We start from the raw sequence: 25,387 nt of genomic DNA on the forward strand, positions 1-25,387 counted from the left end.
TCTAAATCTGAGTCTGTAGGAAGCGTTGCCTCGTTCTTGGTTCATACCTCTTGCTGTCAGAAGATGCAAGCACTTCTTCTGCAGTTACTGTATTGTATGTACACTACATTGATTAGTTAGTATACAAGAAATACACAGACGTATTTATTGAGACATTTATGTTCTCAGTTCAAAAATCAAGAGTTTCCTGTGTGTGTGTGTGTGTGTGTGTTTGGCGCCCCCTCCTGCTGGCGTCCCGCACTGCAGCCTTTGTTCGGACCGCCTTCCTGCTCAGTCCTCGCGACTCTTCCTGGTTCTTCTCAAGTGGATGTTAACTGCCGCCGACTGCCAAGCGGTTTGTCAAACAAGTCCAAAGTTGTCCAGACACGGCAGGAGGATGATCCCAGCGGGGAGGATACGGCAGCCGGGCGAAATCGGTACACCGCGTAAAGCTCGTTTCACAAAATGATAAGCAGACGGTGTGTTTTTGGCGGCTACCAGACGGCAGCGGCAGGGACGCTGCTGTAACAGACGCTGCTAGCTGCTCTGCTAGCTGCTCTGCTAGCCAGTTAGCGCGCTAGCAGACGGTGAGCTCCCACTGTTAGAACCGAGTGTCGAGTTGGAAACGTTGACAAGCTCAAGTTTGACTGCAGAGGACTGAGACGACTCCCGAGTGTACCGAAGAGGACAACATGGAGAATAAGGACAAGGTCCAGATGAGGAATCACCCTCGCAGGTAACGCTATGCTAAGAGTGAAAACAGACGGTGTGAGCTATCTGACACCCTCATCGGTCATCAGCGTAGCCTCGGTGAAGTTAGCCGGCGCTGGGCTGAAAACCTGCCCTGCAGCTGCTGCCTTAGACTCTTAGTGCCTGTGGGCAGGTTAGGTGACATTACGTAACCGGCTCACGGGAATTGAATGTAAACGTGAAACGTCAAGAAAACATCCTCAGAACTTATTTGACCCTCTGGGCTCCTGTAGATAAACTCACGAGCCTAGCTGTTGTGTGAATGAGAGGCAGACTCTCCTGAAGCTGGGCTCAGGACCACAACATTTTGTTTGACTCCCAGGTGTTTATCCAAGCTGGTTCTGAGGTCCAGTCTCGAGTCCCGTTCGTTTTGCTGGACGTAAATAAGCAGGAGTGGACAACAACCTGTCACACACGCGAGTCTTACTGAGTCTTATTGAATAATCAGCGTCTGTTTTGATCCGTTGTGTCAGCCTCACTGGGATTTGTCAGTGTCAAAGCCCTGCTGATCCACTTTAATGCCTTTACTCTGTTTGCAAATCTTGACTCTAATCTCCACAGGTTTAACTGAGTCACCGGCCCATCAGATACTGGTGTTGGCTTTGACTGGTTTGTGGTGTCGGAAACCCCACAGCAGAAAGCTGAGGCCACTGGAAAGAGTTTAAAAAACTCCACAGTAGCTTCAGATGTACATGGTGAACGTGTGAGTCACTGAGCTGTCACCTCCGGGCTCTTCCTGTATTGGTGTTATAAGTAGCTGAGCAAACAACCTGATTCAGAACTGCAGATGTTTAATGCCAGAGCGCGAACGCAACACACTGACTGTCATATCCTGTCGGTGGCTCGTTTGAAGGTGTTAAACTGAGGGTTTCCCACCAGTAATCCTAACAGTTAGGGTTACTAGGATTAACTGGCACACACTCACATAAATCATTAATTGTTAGTGTAATTTTTCAAGCCAGAGTGCCAAACGTTAACTGACTCCAGCTTCTCAAATATAAATATTAATATAGAAATATATAATAAATATTCTGTTGTAACTGGTTGTCTGGGGATGTTTTGAAAACCAGCCATTAGTGAAGATAATCGATAGATCAGGACGCGTGTCCTCTCACGATCAGTTTAACACGGTCAGTAGCTGAGGTGGTCGTTGTTTCGACCTGTGCTGTCACACCTGTGAGAAACGCTGAAGCGTGCAGGTGTTGACCCTCTGTTGCGGTCTTGTTTGACGAACGTGACCAGAGGAGCACTTGGAGTTTGTTGTTTAGTCCGGTGTCTTGTTTGTCAGCTTTTTGTGTTTGACAGTAGGAACTGTGGACTTCCTGTTCTGCCCGCTCATCAGGCGGCTGGCGGTAAAACACTGAGCCCCGTCGTTATCATGCACGCTCACCCGTCCAGCGTTTCCTCATGAGGTTCGTGTCACAGTTTGTGCTGAGGGAGGTTTATTCAGATACTGAAAACCACATGAAGCAGCCCACCAAAACTGTTTTCATGAGCGAATGAGAAAGGGACCGTGACTCCGTCGGTCAGCAGCCTCAGCCCAACACGAGGCCTTCAGCCTAACCCTAACCCCCTAGCCCTAACCCTAACCCTGTGAGCTGTAATTCGTTTGGGGAGTCAACAGGTTTGGATAAGTTTGGGCACCGATGCCTCAGAGCTTCTTCTTAAACACACACTTTTGTAACAGAACTCAGAAGTCTGTTGATGGTGGATCCTCAAAGGTTGACGTAATGACGATAGTTTGGAGCAGGAACAAGTCGATTAATGAGCCGAGTTAATCCTCACGACTTAATACGTGTTCAATCAGACACCAGACAACAAACATCTCAGTGGCCTCCATCTGAGCCGGTTTCCTCCAGTCAGGATGCACGTCTAATATAAACGCTGTTTTTGCTCTGGCAGTTGATTAGACGTCACGTTTCTTCTCCTTAAAGTCCACGATTTGAGTCATGAAACGAGAAGGACCCGAGTCGACCCGAGTCTTTCTCTTTTCTAACTGCATCGTCGTGCTCGAGCAACATGACAGGCTGCGAACTTTACAAACCGACTCTGAAAAAGACCACAAACCACAAAACTGTGACTGAAGCACGGACGAGCGACAGAAGCTTTTACTGTTCAGTTTTCTGTTAGGTGAATGTGAGACTCGTGTAGGCTGATGTGGGAGTTCGACTGTGAATTGCAGCTGAACTAAAACAATTTAAATTTCCATTTTTTTTTACCTGCGTAACCAGTCCACCTGTCATGGAAGAACAACATCATAAGCAGCAGTTAGTGGAACTGAATGTGGACTCAGGAATCCGGAAGCTAAGCAAAAGTACTCGGGAAAAGAAAGAAGGGAAAATTGGGATGTTTTATATTTAGTAATGCAAACATCCAGCAGCAGACACACACAGACGCTGGTAGCAGTTCACAGAGGCCACATGAAGTGCAGATTATGGGATACGGTAGATTAGCATGTCGGCGCTCGGCTCTCTGCTGCTCCTGCGGTTTGGGCTCGATGCTCTGGGCAGTTTAAAGTCTGGCCCCGAGGCTTTAAAGAAAGCAGAAGTGACTTTGTTATCAACAGACCACCGAGCAGGAACCCGACTGACTCTGGATATTTTTGGGACTAACACTGAAATATCAGCTGATACCTGCTGTGTGTGTGTGCGTGTGTGTATAAACACATGTGTAATCAAAAACATGTAATGGAGGCAGGATCTTTTGCAGTCCAACAACAGCTGAAACAATAAACTTTGCTGGAAATTTACCCCAAACATCTTTTTCTGCATTATGTTCTGTGTAATAGTAAGTTTTCATCGGCACAAAGCGGGCAGCAGCTTCTGACGGAGTATCTGTGATGGGCCAGTAGCAGCTGAGACGGCGGGCTGCGTTGCCGGCTGGTTAGTGTTTGTTACCTTCAGACAAAGCTGTGATGTTTGACTGTCACGTCAGTGTTGTGTTGGGAGCCTTTGGTTATCGCGATGTGGTGCTTCAAAGTCAGCCGTGAGGCAGCAGACCAGCTGGCTTTTGATTGGAAAGTAGTTCTTTGAAATGATCAGGCATGAACAAACCCTTTTAATCGTGAATTTTCCTGCCAATCAAACGCGTTTTGTGACAAGCAGCTCTGTCATCGGGTTAAAGGTGAGACTTCTGGGGCGCCCCGGTCGTCCTGGGGTGCTAAGACAGATATTTGTTCCGCTCTAAGACTTTAATGCTGATGCAACAAAACCTCTTTGACCCACACCCAAACAGATAAACCCAAAAGTCCCTCAGTTACCAGCTCCTGAAACCAGACAGCAGATACGAGCTGAGCAGCAGTCTGGGCTTTGATTTCACATTTACTTAATTTGACGTTTCCTTCCGCCTTCCTGTAGTTATCCTAAAAAAAGGTTTATCACAAGCCGCAATCTGGGACATTTGGATCTATTTTCATCTCGACTTATCAAACATCTGGAGACGTTTTGTAGCTCAGCTCACGGCTGCCAACCAAAGGACGAGTGATTCTGTCTCGTTCTGACTGATCTCGACTTTCTGGAGACCAGAGAAGCTGCTGGTGATGCTTCAGTTGCTGCCATTAATGTTGGCCTTCTGATAAACAAAAGTTTTTTATTTTGCTGTTTGTTTCTCCAGAGTGCTGAAAATAGAACAGAGCTTTTATAAACGTATTTGTGAACTGATTTTGTCATTCACTAAGCCCCAGTCACACCACACAGACAGTACAGAACTGTCGAACCCCTCAGGTCTCCTGTGTCGGGGCCAAAAAGTTGCACCTGAACACACCACAAGGACAGCTGGCGGCCAGTGAGCTCGTACCTTCTGCCTCTGCTTGAGACAAAATAAGCCTCCGTACCAGCAGGGGGCAGTGGTCTGTATCCAGCGGTCAAAAAGGGGAAACCAGGTGGATTGTGGAAACTGTTGTCAGGATAAAACAACATGTGTCTTTCACAGCAGACTCGCTCATCACTTTCAGCTGGTCTTCGGCTGATTCGGTCAGATGTAGTTGTGAGAATATTTAAGTACTGGGATGATGGATGAAAGATGAGAAGTTCCTTCTGTGTGCTCACTTTGTTTCACTTTGGTTGCTCTCCTTATTTCTGACAAGGACCAAATAGAAACTCTTAATGAACAAAGATCTATCAATTACTACGTGCTGTTGGTTGATTAACCAATTAGTTGTTCGAGCTGAAGTTCGGTTTTGCCATTTTTCTAAGTAAAAATGCCAAACTCTCTGTGGTTCCTGGTCTCAAATGAAGATGTGCTGCTTTTTGTTGATTGAACTGATTTTCCTGGAGTTTTGTATCGTTCGTAAAAGTCCAAACAAGACACTCGTCACCATCTTTTCACATTTTATTGGCCAGATTTTGCCTGCCAATTAATCAAGGACCTTTGGTGGCGGGTCACTGGGTAACGAGGATAACCGTCAGTCGTCGGTGAAGTCTTTCCCTTGAAGCACTGCTGTCTGTCTCCACGTCCTACATGTGTCTCCTTGTGTCTTTGCAGACAGCTGAAGAAGCTGAGTGAGGACAGTCTCACCAAGCAGCCAGAGGAAGTCTTTGATGTCCTGGAGAAGCTGGGCGAGGGGTGAGTCGTTTAAATGTCCTCTTAATGTTGGTGTTAATAAACTTTTATTTCCTCTTCCTCTCTGTCGTCTCTGACACTCGTTCTGTCGGCCTCTGCCTCGTTTCTTCTCTCTCTCTGGTGCCCAACAACATAAACACTGCCTCCTCACATCCTGTTTCTCAACGCACTTCCTGTTCTGGGCGGCCGATTGACGCTGTGTGTGTGCGTGCGTGTGTGCGTGTGTGTGTGTGTCTTCCTGCTGTAACCAACAGCCAGCACTGCTTCAAGACCCTCCAGTGAGTCCAGTTAATCAGACTGATGTTCAGGGCTCTTTGCATGTTGAGCTGTTTTGAACATTTTCTACCTTTCAGTTCATTTGGCCAGGTGAGAACAGACTCAGAAGAACACCTGAAGTTGACAGTTGATAGCCGTTAGTTCCTCTTAGGACTGTACCAAACGGTTCTGCTGAGGTTTGTGAACGAACCCTCAGATGTCGTCATGTCTTAAGACTTCTTCACCCGAAAAATGAATCTTTGAACAAAATCGATTTGAATAAAGTGATTCAAAGGCTTAAATGGAGCACCAAGCAAACAGACAATATCACCTTTTTTTTCTATCAGTGTAGTTTGTACTTGTACTGGTGCCGTGTTAGAGCAACAGGCTGCTGCCAGGGATCTGATACTGACAGGTTCTGGTACAGACTAATGTGGACTTCCTGTACTACATTAACTGTCGGTGTCAGTGGGGTCTTTAGGGTGTTTCAGGACAGAAAGTCTGGTTTTCATGCAGTGAGGAGAGTGGAATACAGAGAACAGCACTCAGCAGGCTTAACGTGCCGCAGACTGACTGTGTACTGTGTGTACTGTGTGTACTGTGTGTACTCTTGCCTGATGCGTAACCAGTGGTTCAAACAGCCAAGACAGCATGTTAAATCTGTGTGCCTCTGCAGGTCGTATGGCTGCGTGTTCAAAGCCCATTACAAGGAGACCGGGGAGATCGTAGCCATTAAACAAGTTCCTGTGGAGTCTGATCTTCAAGAGATCATCAAGGAGATCTCCATCATGCAGCAGTGTAACAGGTACGTGTACAGGTGTTTAACAGGAACAGCCAGTAACCAGTAACAGCAGCAGCACTGAGGTGACACCAAACTTTCCAGTTTTTGAGTTCTCCCACTCATGTTTTGCAGAGGTGGTCTGCATCCGCTGAATGGCACATTATCGCAGACCTTTGTTAAAACAAACAAACACACACACGCACACACACGCACACACACAGGGTTTTTGGGGGAGTTTCCCATAAGTGAACGTCCCTCACTTCTCAAGGCCAAATGGCTGATGAGAGGAAACAATACACGGTTACTGATGTAAAGATCGTCCAAATGGAGGCAGAGATATTTCAAGCTTTCATTTTCACTTTGAACCAGTTTGATTTGTTTACATAGTGTGTGTTGATGTTCTGTCTTACAAATGAATCACGTGTGGGTCTGAGGAGCTTGCAGCTTCACTGTGTTTCCTGGAGATTTGTTGCTGTTTCTAGCTCCCCCTTAGCGTTATTTTCAAAGTAAAACTGAACATTTTAAACAACAAACATCCCTCACTTTTCTGTCTGGAGAAACTTGAAAACTGTGTGCTTTAACGTGTGCAGTATGAACACGCATGTCATTAATGCAGAGGACGGCTCACCTGTGATCGGTGGTCCACAGGAAGTGGATTATTAAAGGATGGGTTGGCTGTTTTTCCGAGTCTGTCTTTAATTAATTGTTCCATATGAACACTGAAACAAGTTTTTCTTGCTGTAGTCAAGTGATGGGGAACAAAATCCAGACTCCCGTCTCAGTGCAAAAACATGTTTCAAAAGTTTACCTGAAGCTAATCGAAGTCCCAGTGACACAAATCGAGTGTGAACTCATCAGCACACCTCTGATGGCCGAAATCCTTCATCCCATGAAAACAATGTTGTGTTATTTGAAACGATCAGGAGCTAAAAAAGTGCTGGTGATGTGACTGAACCTGTTTGAGTGTCCGACACTCGTCCTCACTTTGCTGTGTTTGGTGTGTTCAGTCCTCATGTGGTGCGGTACTACGGCAGCTACTTCAAAAACACTGACCTGTGGATCGTTATGGAGTACTGCGGAGCCGGATCGGTGTCCGATATCATCCGAATACGCAACAAGACGGTAATACTGAAACCACACACACACAGCTTGTAAAGAGCATTAGTGTATGTGTGTAAGTAAAGCTCATTGTGTGTGTGTGTGTGTCTTGTAGCTAACGGAAGACGAGATCGCCACCATTGTGCAGTCCACTCTGAAGGGTCTGGAGTATCTTCACTTCATGAGAAAAATCCACAGAGACATCAAAGCGGGAAACATCCTGCTGAACACTGAGGGTCAGGCCAAACTGGCCGACTTCGGGGTCGCCGGGCAGCTCACAGTGAGTGGAGGCTCGAGACGTTAAATGCTGAATGCCAGAGGGGAAACAACAGCAGTGTTCTCCACTGTGAGACTCTGTGGTGTCCAGCTTGGAGGTGATGGTCTCTTTCTGTCTCCCCGTCTCTTCCTCAGGACACCATGGCGAAGCGAAACACGGTCATCGGCACGCCGTTCTGGATGGCCCCCGAGGTCATCCAGGAGATCGGCTACAACTGCGTGGCTGACATCTGGTCTCTGGGGATAACGGCGATCGAGATGGCCGAGGGGAAGCCTCCCTACGCCGACATTCATCCCATGAGGGTGAGAGAGGCTTTGTGTAGAAGAGGACCTGCATGCAGCTCGTCCAGCATCTGCAGACGAGTCTGCAAATTAATTTGAGAAAAATGAGGCAAAATGCTCAAAAATGCTGAATGCTCACCTTCGTCCTTTGTGCTCCACATTACGTTTCCTCTTCCAGGCCATCTTCATGATTCCCACCAACCCTCCCCCAACGTTCAGGAACCCTGATCTGTGGTCTCAGTCCTTTCGGGACTTTGTCAGCCAGTGTTTGGTGAAAAACCCAGAAAACAGAGCGACGGCCACACAGCTGTTACAGGTAACACAGTTTAAGACGTCCAATCAGAGCGCACAGCTGTCTCACCCACAGCAATATGTAGGTAGTTTCAACGTTTAATTGTTTTCATTCTTTCTGTTTCTCTCTTTTCTTCAGCATCCGTTCATCAAGTCATCCAAGCCGAACTCCGTCCTCAGAGCCCTGATCACAGACGCCATGGAGATCAAACTGAAGAGGCAGGAGGAGGCGGAGCAGAGGGAGCAGGACGCCGAGGACGACGACAATTCGGTACAGACGACAACAGTCACAGTGATAAAACAGGACGAGAACAAATGACTGGAGAAGCCGTCAGGGCTGAAGTGGAGACTGAAACGGAGCACTTTGATCTCCATTCAGACTCTTCTGCCTCCACCCTAAAACCTCAGCAGAGGAACGCAGCACAATGAGTTCACTTGAAATGCTCTTATTTTTAAAAAAACAAACAGTTTAAAGTAACAGATTATCAACAAGGCGAGACGAGGCAAAGTGAAATGACTGCATATGAAAAGATTAAAACAAAACTGTCACAAATAGCAACAAAAATGAAATGAAAACGGAAAGGTTAAAGGGAAACGGTAAAAAGCGAAGCAGCATCTGTGTGTTTTGGGGTTTGGTGCTCCGGGCAGAAGCAGCTCCCATCATTCAGTTTGTTCATTTAAACGACGCTCGCCTTGAAAAGGCTTGACCTTCGGCCCGTGTGTTTCAGGATGACGATGAGGTGGACCAGGGGACGATGGTGCGGGCAGGAACAGGCGACTCGGGAACCATCCGGGCCGCGGGATCACTCGGCGGCACGGCGCGGACCATGATCGAGCACGACGACACGGGAACCATGCAGTCACAGCTGGGCACCATGGTCATCAACTCCGACGATGAGGATGAGGAGGAAGCTGGCACCATGAAAAGTAAGAGCCGCTCAGTTAACGTAACGAGTGAATCCTGAGCAGGTGTGTGCGTGTTCAGACGTTCTGCACACACACACACATCGTCACATCTGACAGGAAGAAGAGGAACTGGTTTCCAGGGGAAGAAAGTGAAAACTTTACTGGAGAAAGTGTAAGAGGAAACAGCTGATGGGGAACCTGCTGACAAACACTGTGCTCAGTGAGGCTGGGCTGAAATCCAGTTTGAACTGGCCTTGGGTCAGACAGCCAATCAAAACCGAGTTCAGTGATCTTAATCAGAGCGACTCAGTGCAGAGCTGCTCCACATCACTGACACGAAACATTTTGTCTCTTCATAAAGATCTTTGTGCTGTGCGACCATGTGTTCGTCTTCCTGACAGGTGCAGCTGTAGACTTTTCATCCACTAGAGGGCGCAGTCTGTCCATCACACTGAGGACGTGACGGACAGACTGACTCCCCTCTGAACTGCGTGATCACTGAGGTGTCCGCAGGAATAATGTCAATAAGCAGGAATGAAGCCGATCAGTCATGTCATCAGTCATCAGTCGAGACGCCACCTGTGCTGTCCAGGTGCTCCTGACCTCTGCTAAAAATGACAAGCAGGAATAATAATAATAATAATAAGTAGAATAATAATTTATATAGCATCTTTACAAACAGTTTACAGAGTGGTTTGACAGATGAAGCAGAAGCAGGATACTCAGGAGCACAACTTATAAAGTCAAAACAAAAAGGCAAAAGATGCAAAATGCACAATGCAGAAAATATCAGCATAAATAAAGATAGAGTCGACATCACGTGACTTCTCGAAATAAAAAGCTTGTTATTTTGAGATAGGATAAATTAGCGTGTTATCACAGCAAAAGGAACTGAGTTATCTGAAGACGGTGCAGTAATGAGCTCGCAGCAGCACTGAAGCAGCTGGCAGCAGCAGCTTCTGGAAGAACAAACTCTGACTTTCACGATTTAAAGGTCACAGGGACGTTCATTGGTGCAGTGCAAACACCTGGTAAATACGATGTGGTCACGTGACGTTTCATGAGGAGCTCCTGACGTGTGAAAACGCTGGCAGTAACTACCTGAACGATCAGTAGCCCAGCGGTGGTCCTGAGGGCCACAGTGAGGAGCAGCTGAGGGGCCGGCGGCTTTGTCGCCGTCTGCTGCAGTTTGCTGGAGGCTTTTCGCAGTGTGGGAGTCGTAAGCGTTGGATGCATCGGGTGATTTCTGGAAGGCGTCTCCATAAGAGCTGGACCTCGGAGCTGCTGGCAGTCTGTGGGTGTGTTTTATGTATTTGTTTTTGTGTGTGAGAGTTAACCCCAGTGAGACCCTGCAGCACGCTGGGCTGGGCTGATCAAAGCACAGTTACTGTGGAGGCTGATGTTGCAATATTACAGCTCCAACACCACAACAAGTGATTTTCATGTCTGTGCTGCGGGAGTCCTGCAGCAGAGAGTCCTGCAGCAGCAGCAGTGTCCACTGACAGGAATTAGTCAGGATGTCCTGCTGAGTCCTGCTGCAGCAGTCAGAATCGTCTGCTGTAATGAGGACCAGCACACAGGTGGGCTGAACACCTGAGCGATGAACACGTACAAGAAGGTGGATTGTACAGACAGACACATGCACAGGCACACACACATTGGATTTACAGTATAACTATGAGAGATTACAGGCCGAACACGTGGACGTGCAGAGAGATGTACACACACACACTCTCACACACACACTCACACTGTCTCCTGCCTGATGTCCTGCTATTGCGTTAGTATGGATCCCCACGGCTGGCAGTTCAAACCGCATTAACACAGGAACATTTTAGACTTCAGAATTACATTAGTACCTCAGTACCCTTCAGCTGTGTGTTTGGTCTGAGTGTGTGTCTGTTCTAAGTACTTTTCTGCAAAGTTGTATCTGTGTGTGTGTGTGTGTGTCATAGATGAATGACCACAGTCGGATGCTCAGGGGGCCTTGAGGATTGAGAAGAGATACTAGATCAGATATTGATCCTCCCTAATGGAACCGAATAATAAAAAGCCCTTTAATTTGCACTGATTAGCCTCTGACCGTCACTCAGTGGAATCCATGATGGAAACCTCTCGGTCGCCCTCGTCTCTCCACACCACATCCCAGACTCTGTCGCAGTCGGACGTCTGAAGTTACTCACCAGAACGCTTGTTGCAAACATGTCGCTGGTTCACTTTGGGATTACGTGACTGATTCTCTGGATTTAGGTCATCCAGCGTGGAATTGCTGCATTTCATGCAGGCGCAGTGAAATGCGTTTCAAGTCCAGCCTGCGTGCTGCAGTCAGTAAACGCGCAGGACTGTGGACTGATAGCTGACAGTATCGTGATGTGCATCGTATGGTCAGCCTGAGTGTCACTTCTGCTCTGTCAACGTGTTTTAAACTCAGACGAATTCCAGACTGTTAAGCTTCTGTTTTAGGTTTTTTTTGTTTCAGTCTGTAGTTTGTCGTCCAGCAGTGAAAGACAAGACGTGGATCAGTTGTGTCTCACCTCTTCTGCTGCTGGCTCTCTCTAACAGGCAGCCTGAAGTGAGACTCAGACTTTCCATTTGTTGTTTGAGACGCATGCAGATGGAAAAATTATGCTGACATAAGTGAATTATTTAAATGGACTTTTCCATCTCTGCCAGCCTTAACAATGTTCTCTAAGCTTCAGATGCTTAACGCTCTGCCATAAAACCGTCTTCAGTGTGCACGTTCTTATGACTGAAGTACAAACGGCGAGGTGAATTTTGCACACACACGAGTCTAAATGTGTTCGGCTTAAAAAGATTTAATAACCCTCTGTACCTGCTCAGCTCCTCTTTGCTTTGTTAAAGTTTAATTTTGTTTAAGGGGAAGGAGCAGATGGCAGCTCCCCTCTGGAGTCCACTGAGGTTCAGCCTTCACTTTAAGTCCTAACTGTGGACAAGCTTTCCTCTCCTAAACTTGTGGTTTACGTTCAGTGTGGTTTGGAGGCTGTGGACCAAAGCCTTAATGCTGCTGGGGTTAAGAGGCTTCTGTTCGGTGTTTATGAGTTCAGCTGACACCAGTCGTTCTTCTGGGTGAACACGTCCGCCCCCAAAGCCAGCTGCATCTGAGCCTTCATTTCAAACCTGCAAAGTTCTGCCAACTTTAACATTCAGACTTTTTAACTGCAGTAAACACAAGCCTGGTGTCCAGTCCCCGTCTGATCTGATCCGATTGGCCGTGAGAAGCACAGCCGAGCAGAGAGAGCTGAATAATGGGCCTGTCAGCTGGTGACCAACAGTGATGTCGGACTCGTTTTTTATTGCTGTTCATTACCTCCGCCAAGGAGGTCGTGTTTTCAGTCCGGTTGGTGTGCTTGTTTGTCTGATTGTCAGCAGGATTGCAGAGAAACTCCTGGCCTGATTTTCCTGAAACGTCTTGGAAGAGAGTATCACGGGTCGAGGAAGAAGCTGTTAAATTTTGGAGTGGATTCGAGTCACAGGGCGAAGCACACAAATCATTTTTCCCCCTCATTGATTGGGATGCATGTTGGCTCAGAGGTGGCTTTCAGTGAAGGAAGAGCAGAGCGTCAATGACCGACGGTGAATCACAGAAATAAAACATCTTTTCTGCTTGTTTCACTGCAGTAAAGCTCAGATAAACACTCCCACACCTCCACACGCCCCTGCAGCCAGGCGACACCTCGTGGATTTTGTGTCAGTTCGGACAAAGTGAACGTCAGACACCCGCAGATTCTTATACATCCAGGACTCGGACCGAGCAGGGGACAGAGACGGAGACGGAACCTGGTCTCTGCCTTTTCATACCCTGCGCCCACTGCCCGAAGAGTGGCGCCCAGAAACATCTCCCAACACGGAAAAATAAGAAGAAGAGGCTTCAGACACGGACAGGAATACGTCCAGACGTGCAGCGGTTACAGATGTGCGTATCATAACAGAGTGGACTGATGGTGGACGTCTGCATCCCCTGAGTGTCTTCTTAGTTTATGTACTTTTTGTTCCTTTTGCCCCAATGAGCTTCCTGTGTATGATGACTTAAATATGATAATTAATCGAGCTGCACTTAAATGCTTTGCGTCCTGTTGCTTCCAGTAAAAAGACTCCAGCGCTTCTCTCGTCCTGCAGTCCTGACCGTCTGGTGGACGAAGGCCTGAATGAGACCCGTCATTACAGAGAGGAGAATCGGCTGGTAAAATCACAAATCACAAATTTGAGTCGACCCTCGTGACTTTTGGAGCCGCCGTCAGCTCATCTCATTTTTGTGTCACAAGCTGGGAAAAGTGAAAGTATTCACGCAGCTTCATCTGTTTTCTTCCACTTCACTTCACTTCACTCAGTTTGTCATTTCACCAACTGTTTGAGTTTTATTTGTTTCAGCCACCAAATGTGAATATTTTTAAAAAGGCATCAAAAGGCATCAAAAGGCAGGTGTCTCTCAGCTACACGGATGGGATTCAGACCACATGTGGCTGAAGTGGCTTTGAGTGTCTGCCCAACAGTGTGCTTCATTTAAACTGTTCCTGGTGGGTGTCTTAAAACATTTAGACTAAGCTACATTAAAACCCGTACCATGTAAGGTCGAGCAGATCAAGTGCCCCCGATGTTTGTCAGAGCGCTCTGTGATGTCCTCAGGCCGACATTTAAAGTGAAAAGTCGTGTACCAGAACCTCACGTGAAGCGTGAACCCATTTAAATACCAAGCAGTCCAACATGTGCTGGTGTCTCGTTTGTAGAAGAAGGAGCTTTCCTAAGTCGGGGACCGTGAGAACAAAAAGATCTCCGCATGCTCATTTTAACAACATGGATGAACTCGCCTTAACAACCGCGTGGGCTTTACGCACCTTAAAGTTTCCTCGTGAAGCTGTGTGACGCCGATGCAGTCGGCGCAGTAATGAGAGCAGCGTGCGACAGAAGATATGAGGATGACATGAAGACGTGTAACAGCAGAGGAAACACGGGGTCGGCACAGCAGGTCTCGGTTTATAGGCCGCGCTGTTGGAAAGAGTCTTTGACCGCTCACATAATTGGAAAAGTTCCCCCACAACACGAGACACCAAACTGGAATCAAAAGAGATGTTCGATCCTGGCCTGACCACGTTTCATCTGATTATGTCGAGAGAAAAAACAGTGCAACAGTGACGCAGAAATGTGGAGCAAAGAGCCGTTAATTATTTCACAGTCAGGAGGACCACTGGGCTTGTGCTCGGACGAAAACAAACTCCAAAGCAGCATGTGAGACCAGCGATGACATGCCAGGGACTGAATCACCGCTATGGAGCCAAGAATACACACAGCTGACAAATAAAAGGTGTCGACAACAGATGGGTTAAGTTGTATTAAGCAGTTTGTGACCACCAGTGGTCACGTTTGTAGCCTTCAGTTTGTGTACCTTTGATTTCATTTAGGTGACGAAGTGAGTGTGCACCTGAAGAGATTCGCTGCATCACCGCCCTGTTTGAGTGTGTGTGTGTGTGTGTGTGTGTGTGTGTGTGTGTGTGTGTGTGTGTGTGTGTGTGTGTGTAGGCAATCGTGACTTGGCAAACATCTGCGCTGCTGAAGTGTCCATGAAAAAGATATTGAAAGCTTCTCACCTCCTGAGATTTGGCTCAATGTACAGTCTGAACTCTGCAAACAGGACCGATTTCCTTCCCTTCAGCCAATGAAAGCCTTTAAGTGCCCTCAACCTGTCTAATGTGAAAGCTACACAACCTGCTGGATCAAAATTTATGCCTCTGTTGATCCACTTATTCCCTGTCCATTTATGTAACCTGATTATTGACAATAAATTTGTTTTAATGCCACACTGATGCATGAAACGGCTCTAATTTCCTGCTGATATGACATCAGATTCCTCAGTGGCCTATCAGAGGACTTTGCTGTCAAACCTGAGCAAAGCTGGGAAGAGCGAGATGTTTCTTACGTCATACAGCGTGCGGTCCGACTCGACAGGAAACGCCACCTGTTTTCCCTCCGTCCACAGTGCGGCTCGACGTGGTGGAAACGCCGCAGCAGCTGATTAAAGCTGTGAATCCGATCGGTGATTCGCTCCACTCATTTTGTTTTGAATGAACGAGATGTGGTCGTTTTTGCGACAGCAACTTGGAAACACTCGGGGGGCTTCACAGATCTCAGCACTTGGCCCAGGGAAGATGTGGTGTTGATGATCGGTTGTATCGGGTCAGGGCACATTTATGTGTCTCAGTGGTCCCTGACGGGGGAAGAGCAGCACCCTGTGGGTCCTGAGGACTCAGCTGACGCCTGCTGGCATTCATTTTAGTTTCCTGATCTTTTGGTTGAAGGGAGTTTGCCAACATGCTTTCAGCACTGACACACGACATGAGGGGAATCTGCCTGAGCGATAATGTTGTTCAGTGTTGCTATGGTGATACGATTTGTCATAAAAACACAAATATGTGCTGAGCAGGTGAAGAGAAGTGTGTGAAAATGATGCTAAGAAGTATTTCACAGATGCAGTTGAAGGTAAAATATCTTCCATGTTTGAACACAGAGAACCTTTTATTACCTCATCAGTATTGGATCCACCTGAGCCGGCGTCCTCCTTCGGGGACAGCAGCAGGACGTCTCCGCACAGCTGGGGCCGCACTTCAGCGGCTTCATGCGGCGTCTCTCAAACTTGTCGGGCGTACAAAACGAGTTTTGTCTTGTCTGTGTGTGTTTGGGCCTTAGCTGTGAATACGTCTGAGCGTCTCTGCTGTCCTCACAGGGAGAGACGAGACGATGCAGCCAGCCAAGCCGTCCTTCCTGGAGTACTTTGAGCAGAAAGAGAAGGAGGCCAACAGTCACAATGATGGAGGAGGACGAGGAGAAAACAACGCAGACAACCGCAAACTGCTCGCTGATGGAGATCTGCAGGTGGTGAGTTAGAAGCTGTGTGTGTGTGTGTGTGTGTGTGTGTGTGTGTGTGTGTGTGTGTATCTGTTTTGACCTCAGCTCAAAGATATTCACTTTACTGTCACAGAACAGGAAAGAAGCTAGGAAATATAGCACTTAATATATAAAAATGGAAATATGCATTACTCCCATTTAATCTGACAGGGTGCTGGAGTCAAATCTGTGTGTGTGTGTGTGTGTGTTTTCACGCTCAGAGTATTAAAGATCCAGGAGAACGAGAGTGGGAATCAGGGTCCGCCAGCGGTTACCTGTCACTTTGTGTTAGTGTACTACCTTCAAACGCACACACACGCGCGCGCACACACACACACACACACACACACACACACACACACAGGCTGATATGAAGGCATTTACACTCGACCTCGTGGTTGCTGTGTGAGAAGCTGAAGCTTTGTTGTCCAGGTGTCCTCTGCAGCACATGGGACAGGAGAGGCTGAGCAGGTGGGCTGGACGAGCCGCCACCTCGTGTGCAAAGGTCACATAGTTAATATTTCATTCCAGCAGCAGCCTTTTGTCCTGCTTAAATGTCCTTTAGCGAGACAACGTGATGGTTAAGACAGTGACTGTTACGAGCAGTGCAGTAAAACACAGCGTCTGTGTGTATTACTGCATTACTGAGTATCCGGCTGTTGGGTGGACTCATGGTTCCAGTGCAGCTTCAGACATGAAGATAAAAAGCTCATGTCTTCTGGGATCTTTAATACTTTGAGGCGGCTGCCTGACGGCTTCATGCTGAAGCCGTTTAATTTTAGATCCGTTTGCGGTGCTATTTTTGTGTTTTGCTTCCTGATGTGCTGTTAGTGCAGTTATTCCTCATTGACTTTGATCACACTTTTTACAACGCTGTCACATTCAGTCCACTTTGCGTGTTGTTCTAAGCTCGTATTAAGCTGTCTTGTCTAATATTTGCTGCCTGTATCTGCGGCTCGTGCTGGAGCCGCCTGAGCGCGGCGTGCTGGCGTGTTGCGGCAGCACTCGGCTGCATTATTCACGACAAGCAGACGCAGAACAACCAGCCTCCATCAATCGCTCTTTCCTCTCCTCTTTTCTCTATTTTTATTCTTCCCTTATTGCTTTCCTTTTTTCCTCCCCCTCGACTCCTTTCTTCCGTCCGTCCTCTTTGCTCGGAAAGCGTCTTTCTTTCAGCTGAACTGAAGCGAATGCCTTTGCCGTCACTGTGCGTTTGCATGCAGACAAACTGGAAAAGCTGCTGGTGCGTTTGCACATGAAGAAGAACGCGAATGCAAGACGCAGCAACAATAAAGCCAGGAACATTAATAAGACATAAAGATTTCTGTATCTTAATAAGTAATAAGTAAAAACCCACAGTGCAGGAACAATTAAGTGATACAGTAAAAAATAAACTTAATGAAGACTCTGAGATGGAGAAGTAAAAACACGTAATCCACACTGAAGACAGTCGAGACGAACATCATCCTGTCATAAAGAATCTACAGACTGAGGGAGACTCGGGCTGCAGGTTCAGACTGCCCCCCATCACTCACATGTTCTGTCACCGATTGGTAGTTAACCGCCTTCAGGGCGCATGTGACAGGAAGTCCCAGCAAGCCCTGAACACATTTGTCAACAGCAGTTTGAGCCCAGCCGGTAAACGCACCAAAAAGAAGGCGGCGGCGGGTGTCAGGCGCTCGTCCCTGCAGATACGAAGTGTCTGTGGACCACATCAGGAGTCAGCTTGGATTCGCAGCAGCTGCAGTAGATTCCAGTGGACACAAAGACATTTTTAGGCCTGCGGCTAACAGTTATTTTCATTGTCGCATAAACGTAATTCACAGGCTGAAAATCCTCATCTGGTTTCCTCCTTGCTGGCTGATTTTATTTGTTGGGTTTATTTTGTTGTGGACTGTGGCGTCCCCGCCTTCAGGTTGAAGGTGCTATTAAATGCTCATGTATGATTATGAATAATTGACGAGCTGCAGCTGTAATCCTCTTGTGCTCTGTGATCCGTGAGGTCAGAGTTCTGTCACTTATGTCTGTCTGTCTGTCTGTCTGTCTGCTGTTTTTCCTGTAAGCCATCGTGAGCCGTCACAGGCTGTGATTCGCACTGCATGTTGGTCTGAAGCTCAGACCTTTCGGTGTCTGCTGTACTTTGACCCTGGTGTAGTCCAGTTGGAGGACCTTGTGTTCCCTCTTCACGGTTATCCGTCTAGTGGACTCGGACGCCGGTGTTATTTTAGCTCCATTGATTGTAGGTAATAAATAGCCGGAGAGCGGAGTGCTGCTGGTAAGAGCTGAGAGCAGGAGCCCCCCGGGGAGGAGCTAAAGGAGGCATCAGGCCCCTATGTGAGGCCTACAGCACAGATTGAATAAATGTCAGTAGATGAAGCCTTTAAGGCTGCTCAGATGGATTCCCTTAGCAGGCGCCTTTATTTTCACTGCGTGCCAGATATTTTTAGGTTGCAGTAAAGATTTCCTTAAGTGTCCATTAATGGACTCGGCACCGATTGATCTTTGAGCCTGAAGTCGTGAAAACCTGCACAGGATTGTAACCACAAGGAAGAGGACTCACGGGTCCAGAAGCCTAACTGGCTTCATATCCAGTCCTGAGATACAAACCTCTCATTTCCACGTGGCTCAGACGCTGCAGGAGGGACTTTACGAGCTTTTTCAAACACCGCGAGGTCTCTGAGGCCGTGAATTTGTAACTCACTCTGAAACGAGTTGGCAGGATTCAAGCGAGTGCCTGTTGGAGGTTTATCAGCAAACTCACTGCACCCGAGGGATCTCAGTTAGCAGTTCAGATGCGAACCAATTAGTTTTATTTTATAAATTGTAAACCCAGTAGGCAGTCGATGCATGGATTTCAAAAAATAAAAGTCTGAAACACAACAGTAAAAACACCAAAATCATCAACACCAAACTGTCAGGTTAGAGGGGTGACCTTCATGATCAGTGACACGAGTCAGACGCAGAAAAGCAGTCCCACAGCCATCACAGAGCGTAATGTGATGGCTGTATGAAGATGGTTAAAATGTAAAATAAAGTTTAACATCAAATTTCTGAAGTGTCCAAAAGGTATTGATGATTGCTGTTATTATTAGATATTGTGTATTGATTTTGGTGGACGGTGTAGCAGGCGCCAGTCAGAACGGCCTCGCGGGACACCAGTGAGTATCATGAAGCTTATCGTATGAAGTACAGTCGCACCCAGACGCCGTGTAACGGCGTCCCTTCTGTGCTGCTTTGTGTGGTTGATGTATTAGACGACAGACGAGACTAAAGGTGTCTGTGTGCAGGTGAGCACGTGGTCGGTGGAGGAGCTGCGCCTGCGTCTGGCCTCCCTGGACCCTCAGATGGAGCAGGAGATCGAGGAGATCCGTCAGCGCTACCAGGCCAAGAGGCAGCCCATCCTGGACGCCATCGAGGCCAAGAAACGACGGCAGCAGAACTTCTGAGAAGGACCTGAGCTCCCCGCGGCCACAGCTGGATGTTCTATCAGTTCGCCGCTCGCAGCTGCTGAGGTCCGTCCAGAATAATGAACGCCGTCACAGTCGGATGTGACGTCGGGACCTGGAAAAACTGTGAGGACTTCAGATGAGCCTCACTCGATGTCAACCTGCTGAGGAAGAACAGAGCTGTTTATTTTTGTGTCGCCTTTATTTTGCCTTCCTGAGATAACCTCAAGTCGTTTCTGGAGTTTCTTTGTTTGTTTTTTAAGCCACACTGATGATTGGCTGAAAGGCCCTCAGGTGCCTTCAGCTTTTGTTATTTTTCTTAATCCTGTGGTACAACAGCGTCTTAACTGCTGACTGTTCAGCGTAGGTACTCGTCAGTCAACTCCTCAAGCGTTTCCTGTCCTCGATGGTAAATGCTGAAGCTGCTGGGCTTTTCAGTTGTCCTGCTCGCGGTCCTCTTCCCTTCCCTGGTCCTGAACGCGGTTTCAGGACGCGACCTCTTTTGTTCCGATATGTGGGTCAGTTTAAAGCTGCGTGCTGTGAAAACACAGATCCAAGTCTGAAGAGCACATGTGAACGAAGCCTGTGTTTCCTGTCAACACGATGACCTCTTCATCGGTTAGCAGGAACATCCAGAAGGTTCCTCGTTTAAAAACGTAAGGTAACAAACTCTCTAATCTGGTACATGTTGTCACAGTTCATCACGTTTGAGTGTTGGATAAGAAAATCAAATCAGTATGTCGGACCAAACTCAACAAAATTTTTATTCGAGTGATTTTCTCGTCGACATTTGAGCCTGCAGCTTTAAATGTTCCTCACCGTGAAGTTTGGTTTGATGTTTGTTAAAGTCGGGCAGCTCATTCACTTCGTCTTGATGGATGTGACTGCAGCGTTGACGTCCTCCCTTCGTAACAGGCAAACGTTCATATTTAGAGTTTAAAATGAGCCCTGTTTCAGATGAACGAGACAGAAAGACATTTGAAGTGTTTATTGTTGTGCACCTTTTGTTAATAAGTCAAACTTTTCCTGTGAAAGCGGGTTTTATGTTACAGCTGTTAGCATTCGTTCTGTTAGCCTCGCAGCTAACCCACACACACATCGACGTCTCTTAGAAACTCTCAGACATTCAGGAGTTCATTTGTTGTTCCTCTAATTGTTATTTTTAAATCACTGATGACTCCCACCTCAGCTCTGGTATTGATTACTCTGTGGTTGATTGATCTTGAACTGTAAATTTCCGATAGGTGAAAGTTAATGAAGCACAAAGTTTTAATGAGAACATTTGGACTCCCCTCGTCGCGATTCGTTTGGGTTTTTGTTTGAGCGTCCAGCATCTTTTTCTTCTTCTTCCAAACCCGACGAGCTGAGTGGACCCGCTGATGAGGAGGATCCAACTCAGCTTTCGTTTCCTGATTTATTAGTTTGATGTGGTTCAGCGGACCAAACCAGTTCTCACCCTGAAAGACCAACTTCTAACATTCCTCGCCGCGGCTCGGCCACGCGGTCGCCGACACATCCAGCACAAACCACGAGGGAGGATTTCTATTTTTATATGACAGTTTTAAGTGACGGTTTACTTTGGATCGCAGGGTCCGAATGGAAACCAGCTTCTCAGGTCCTAAAGCTCCTCAGGGGTGTAAAGTAACGACAGCAGGCGACTGGAGATAGTTTGGGCGTCTGAGCACCGCTGAGGATTTCTGTATATTGTGATGAATCCGATGAGCCGGCGGGTTCAGAAACTTGTCGTTAAGTTATTACTCTGAATATGAAACTGCTGTCAGCAGAGGTCAGAGCCGGTCGGGTGTTCCTGAGCAGAAACCGAACGTGTGCACGACTCGGATTTCGTTTCCAGTGTTTCTGTTGTGTTACAAGCAAAGCAAAAGGGATTTTAATCTGATTCTTCTTGCCTTTTTATTTTGGATTTGCTGCAGCGATCTGATGTGATGTTCTGCTGGATGAGAAAAGGGAAATAACGCAGCTCGACTGTTGGAAACTCGAGCTCTTTGGTGCTGACGGTGAAGTTACGGTTGGAGGTCGGAAGTCGTAATCACTGGAGACGTTTGTGCACGCAAACTGAACAGTTTTAGAGTCAGTTTTAACACAAACCACTTTTAAATGTCTGAGCTTTTAGCACAAACTGGAGAACAGTTTGCCAGAACAAACAGAAGACATTAAACTGTGCTGCAAGCTTCCGGGGGCCTCGTTACAGAAACTGCTGTCCCATCGTCATCGCTGCCCCCCCCTCTGTCTGTGTGTGTACTGTGTGGGAGACCGCCTGTATCCATGACAACGGCTGTCTCTCCTCACGTGTTAGCTAATGGAGTCGGTGGAGGTGAAGCTAACAGGCTAACGTCACCGCTGGCCTCTCCAACTGTTACGGTTTCCTTTGAACTTCCTCGTGACGAAGACTCAGTTAGGTGAGCAAACGTCTTCCCAAAGCGAGACGGGAGGATGTCGGGATGTTTCGTGACGAGGCCCCTGGGTTTTAGTTTGTTCTTCTGAAAGGGTTGTTCCTGAACAGGACGTTTCAGTCACACAAACGCCTCACGCCTCCGATCTGCTGAAAGAATAAAATTAGTCTTAAGTCCTGCTGAAACGTTCGGAGGATGCGAGCGGATTCGTCGTCGTTCAGGCTGCTCACGTGATTTAATTTATTTCACAGCTCAGAGACCTTTGACCTTTGTTTCAGGTGTTTTATCACTGGTCGTGTTTTAGCTGCGCTCACAGTGTTCGTGTTTCTCAGACGTTTGTTTTGTCTGCTGTTCACTGGACTTCCTGTTTTGTTCACTTTTTGCCTTAAAATATGCAGTGGACGTCGTGCAGACGTTTTTATCGCCGATCTTTGGTTTACTGTGTGTTCTATTTGTTTTTGTTTGTGTAATAAATAAATACATGAAAAGCAAAAGTTCACTTTCTGTTTCTACACTTTAACAATAGAAACGTTCAGGACTTTTCCGGAGCAGGTGAATGTGGAAACGGCCTGATGGCGTCAGTGAAGCTCAGACGTTCAGCCGAAGGACAAACACATTTCAGGTTTGACTGTGCGAGACTTTAAAGTACTTCAAATGTACTCAAGTAGCCCACAAGTACTTCGTTAAAAGTACGACCATCCACAGCGGGATCAGGCCGACAGACAGCCAAGCCAAAAGCAAAAATAAACGAAGTGATAAAAGTCTGGTGAAGGCGAAACGCGACGAAACACCCAAAGCAGCTGACACAGGAAGTGGATTTCTGTGGAGAGAAAGAAGCGGAGAAGGTGCAGCTTGTGTTTCTGTGTTTTTGAAACGAGTCTTCCTCTTCGGCCTTCGTCAGGATCGACTGGAGGTCACAGCGGCTGAACTCGTCCCATCGCATCCGTCAGACACACTCGAACTTCTGCTCGTTTTCCACCGCGTCCAGACTTCAGGTAACCAAAATAGAAGAGATGAATTTTTAATCAGCTGGCCACGAATCTGATCTGGGGTCTGCTGTTTCTCTCAATCCAAAATAAAGACGTGTGTGTGTGTGTGTGTGTGTGTGTGTGTGTGTTCCTGGTAATAGTTTCAGTGTTTTTATTTAAAGTGTCCATGACGTTACTGGAGGACGTGTTCGTATTTGAGGACAGAAGGACGTTGAGGCCTCGTCGAGGTGCTTCAGCCGCCTCACAGCCTGTCAGAAGGTTTTCACCTGAACACTCAAGGTGACGTTAAGACGCAGACAAACTGTACGAAGGGACCTACAGGAAGAACACACTCGTTTTCACTGCCCCTTCAGAGTAAGTTGCCTTCGTCATCGGTCTGTTAACACCTGAGCCTCAGGTGGCGCGCGCGCACACACACACACACCTGGCAGCTCACAGCTGAATTTGACCTCTTAAACATGAACGGAAAACCAAACAGGAAGTTAAATCAGGTGTGTGATGGTTGTTATGATCAGCTGGAGGTAAAGACGGCTGATGTTGCGTTTTAAGATGAACGTTGCGTGTTTTTGTTTACGTCTTTCCTCTCACCTGCGGTGCCGTTTGTCCATCCACAGGGTTTGGTTTTGGAGGTTATCGGCTGTAAACGTCTGCCTTCTCTGGAGGTGGACGAAACTTCACCTGTGATGCTCAAAGAGCCTTAAAACACACCTGATAACCTGAGAAGTGGATCCACAGAGCTGCTTGTGAGGAGGTTCATGCAGGAACTATTTTCTTTCTGTATCACGACGCAGATGGAAACATGCTCACCGTCTCTTTATGTTTTAACAGTTAACATTTATTTATTTCTCTGTCAACATGCATTAATGGAAACTCTGGAATTTTCTTCAGACAAAATGAAACCTTTCTTTCCCCACAGCCTGCAGGTCTCACACACTTTGTCTCCTCGTGATGAAGACACAAGTACTGAAGTGTTTCGGGCGGAGGAACATCAGAAACTTTATTGTGCCGAGTTTCTTGTTTTTCACCTTTTGTGAGCTGCTTTCACTTCCGGCTCGTCCTGATGGAGCCTCAGGCTGCGTTAACTTCATCTTTAATGCCCTCAGACAGGAAGCGAACCTGCATCCGTCCATCCATCCGTCCATTATGTGAAACACAAGCTGCAGAAAACGTCTTAATGTCGTTTGTCTTGTGGAGACGCTCACGAAGTTTCCCTCCTGCTTGTCCTTCAGACCAAGCAGGAAGGTTTTGGCGCTTTTCTGCACAGCTGATGATGAAGAGTCATGTTTCCTCTTCGTCTCAGTACAGGTGATCAGACCCCTGAGACTCGCCATCTAAACCCCGTGTAGAACGAGTCCCACTGCTCAGGTTTCTTCTGAACCGAAGCACCGTAACGTTAATAACCTCATGTGATAAACTTCATGTGGTTTAACTCACTGGGGTCTTTTTCCTACTGCGGCTTTTCCTCGCGATACTTCAGGTACCTGTTAGTGTTAACAATTTGTACTTTGTAGAAGTAAAAAAGTACGTGCGGTACTTTTACATGTAATGAAGTCTTTTTCCAGTGTTTTATTAGTACTTTTACTCAAGTAAAAGTTGTGACTGCGTGGATCATAAATAAACGCCGGGCAGAATGTTTACAGTATATTGTTGTTTCAGATTGTTTTGTCTGTAGCCGTGAAGGTGACCTGATCAGAGACAAAGAGGAGACAAGAGGAGGAGAAGCTGTGAGCAGATGACAGTGAAGTGAAAGACGTGACACGTGTTGTGGTCTCGCGGATGATCTCGTCTGACACTTTGACAGCCGTGATCCATCGCGCGGTAAACTCGGAGGACGTTTCCCACGAGCTCGACGACAGGAAGCCTCTGACGCTGCAGGTGCTGTAGTTAGCTAACAGCACAGCTCTGTGGACAGCAAAGTCCGTCCATCCGTCCATCCGTCCACCTCTTCAGTCCGGACTGAAATATCTCACCAACTACTGGAAGGCTCACGTGATACTTAATGTTCCCCTCAGGACGAATCCTGATTCCCATCAGCCTCAGCGGTTAGCATGCTGCTAATAAGCATCTACACAGTAAACTGATGAGCATTTAGCTCCTCGCTGGACCTTCAGTGTTGCGGGACTTCAAATCATGTACTTTTACTTTTTAAAAAAACACACGAGTCACACAAAAGTCCAGACTGGAAAGACCTGTAATCTGTCTGTCCAGAGGACAGTGAAGAGGACCGCTGCAGTATGAAGGTACTTTCTGATGCACTACCTTTGAAATCTTTTTGTGGGGTACTGAGTAGTGCAGTACTGTGGGTACTGAGTACTGTGGGTACTGAGTAGTGCAGTACTGTGGGTACTGAGTAGTGCAGTAGTGTGGGTACTGTGGGTACTGAGTAGTGTGGGTACTGAGTAGTGCAGTACTGTGGGTACTGAGTACTGTGGGTACTGAGTAGTGCAGTACTGAGTAGTGTGGGTA

General features: G+C 47.2%; 2 protein-coding genes across 5 annotated transcripts in view; one reads left to right on the top strand and one right to left on the bottom strand.

The window, feature by feature from the left end:
* Positions 1–25,161, top strand: LOC124057028 (serine/threonine-protein kinase 4-like). 4 transcript variants are annotated; one of them, XR_006843049.1, is made up of 12 exons: positions 7–715; positions 5,212–5,292; positions 6,221–6,349; positions 7,333–7,447; positions 7,539–7,703; positions 7,835–8,002; positions 8,160–8,297; positions 8,412–8,543; positions 9,001–9,199; positions 15,915–16,066; positions 19,363–24,398; positions 24,578–25,161. XR_006843049.1 is itself a non-coding variant. In XM_046385095.1 (11 exons), exons 1-11 carry the CDS (start codon positions 672–674, stop codon positions 19,519–19,521), a joined length of 1,479 nt encoding a protein of 492 aa, XP_046241051.1. In that variant the 5' UTR covers positions 1–671; the 3' UTR covers positions 19,522–25,161. The 4 variants fall into 4 exon arrangements, 2 of the variants coding, with proteins under 2 accessions (XP_046241051.1, XP_046241050.1); XR_006843050.1 differs by having other exon boundaries at positions 19,363–23,275; positions 23,536–25,161; XM_046385095.1 differs by having other exon boundaries at positions 1–715; positions 15,915–16,063; positions 19,363–25,161.
* The window catches only part of LOC124057033 (nuclear factor 7, ovary-like), a 546,992-nt gene that overhangs the window by 97,475 nt on the left and 424,130 nt on the right, over positions 1–25,387 (bottom strand). The window lies entirely within an intron of this gene.

The sequence above is a fragment of the Scatophagus argus genome, chromosome 3 (genome assembly GCF_020382885.2).
Source record: "Scatophagus argus isolate fScaArg1 chromosome 3, fScaArg1.pri, whole genome shotgun sequence".
NCBI lineage: Eukaryota > Metazoa > Chordata > Actinopteri > Scatophagidae > Scatophagus > Scatophagus argus.

Coding starts and splice junctions, on each gene's coding strand:
- LOC124057028 (XM_046385094.1), top strand. CDS start 672: ATGGAGAATAAGGACAAGGTCCAGATGAGGAATCACCCTCGCAG. Junction 6,350..7,332: donor ATCATGCAGCAGTGTAACAG/GTACGTGTACAG, acceptor TGGTGTGTTCAG/TCCTCATGTGGTGCGGTACT. Junction 7,448..7,538: donor TCCGAATACGCAACAAGACG/GTAATACTGAAA, acceptor TGTGTCTTGTAG/CTAACGGAAGACGAGATCGC.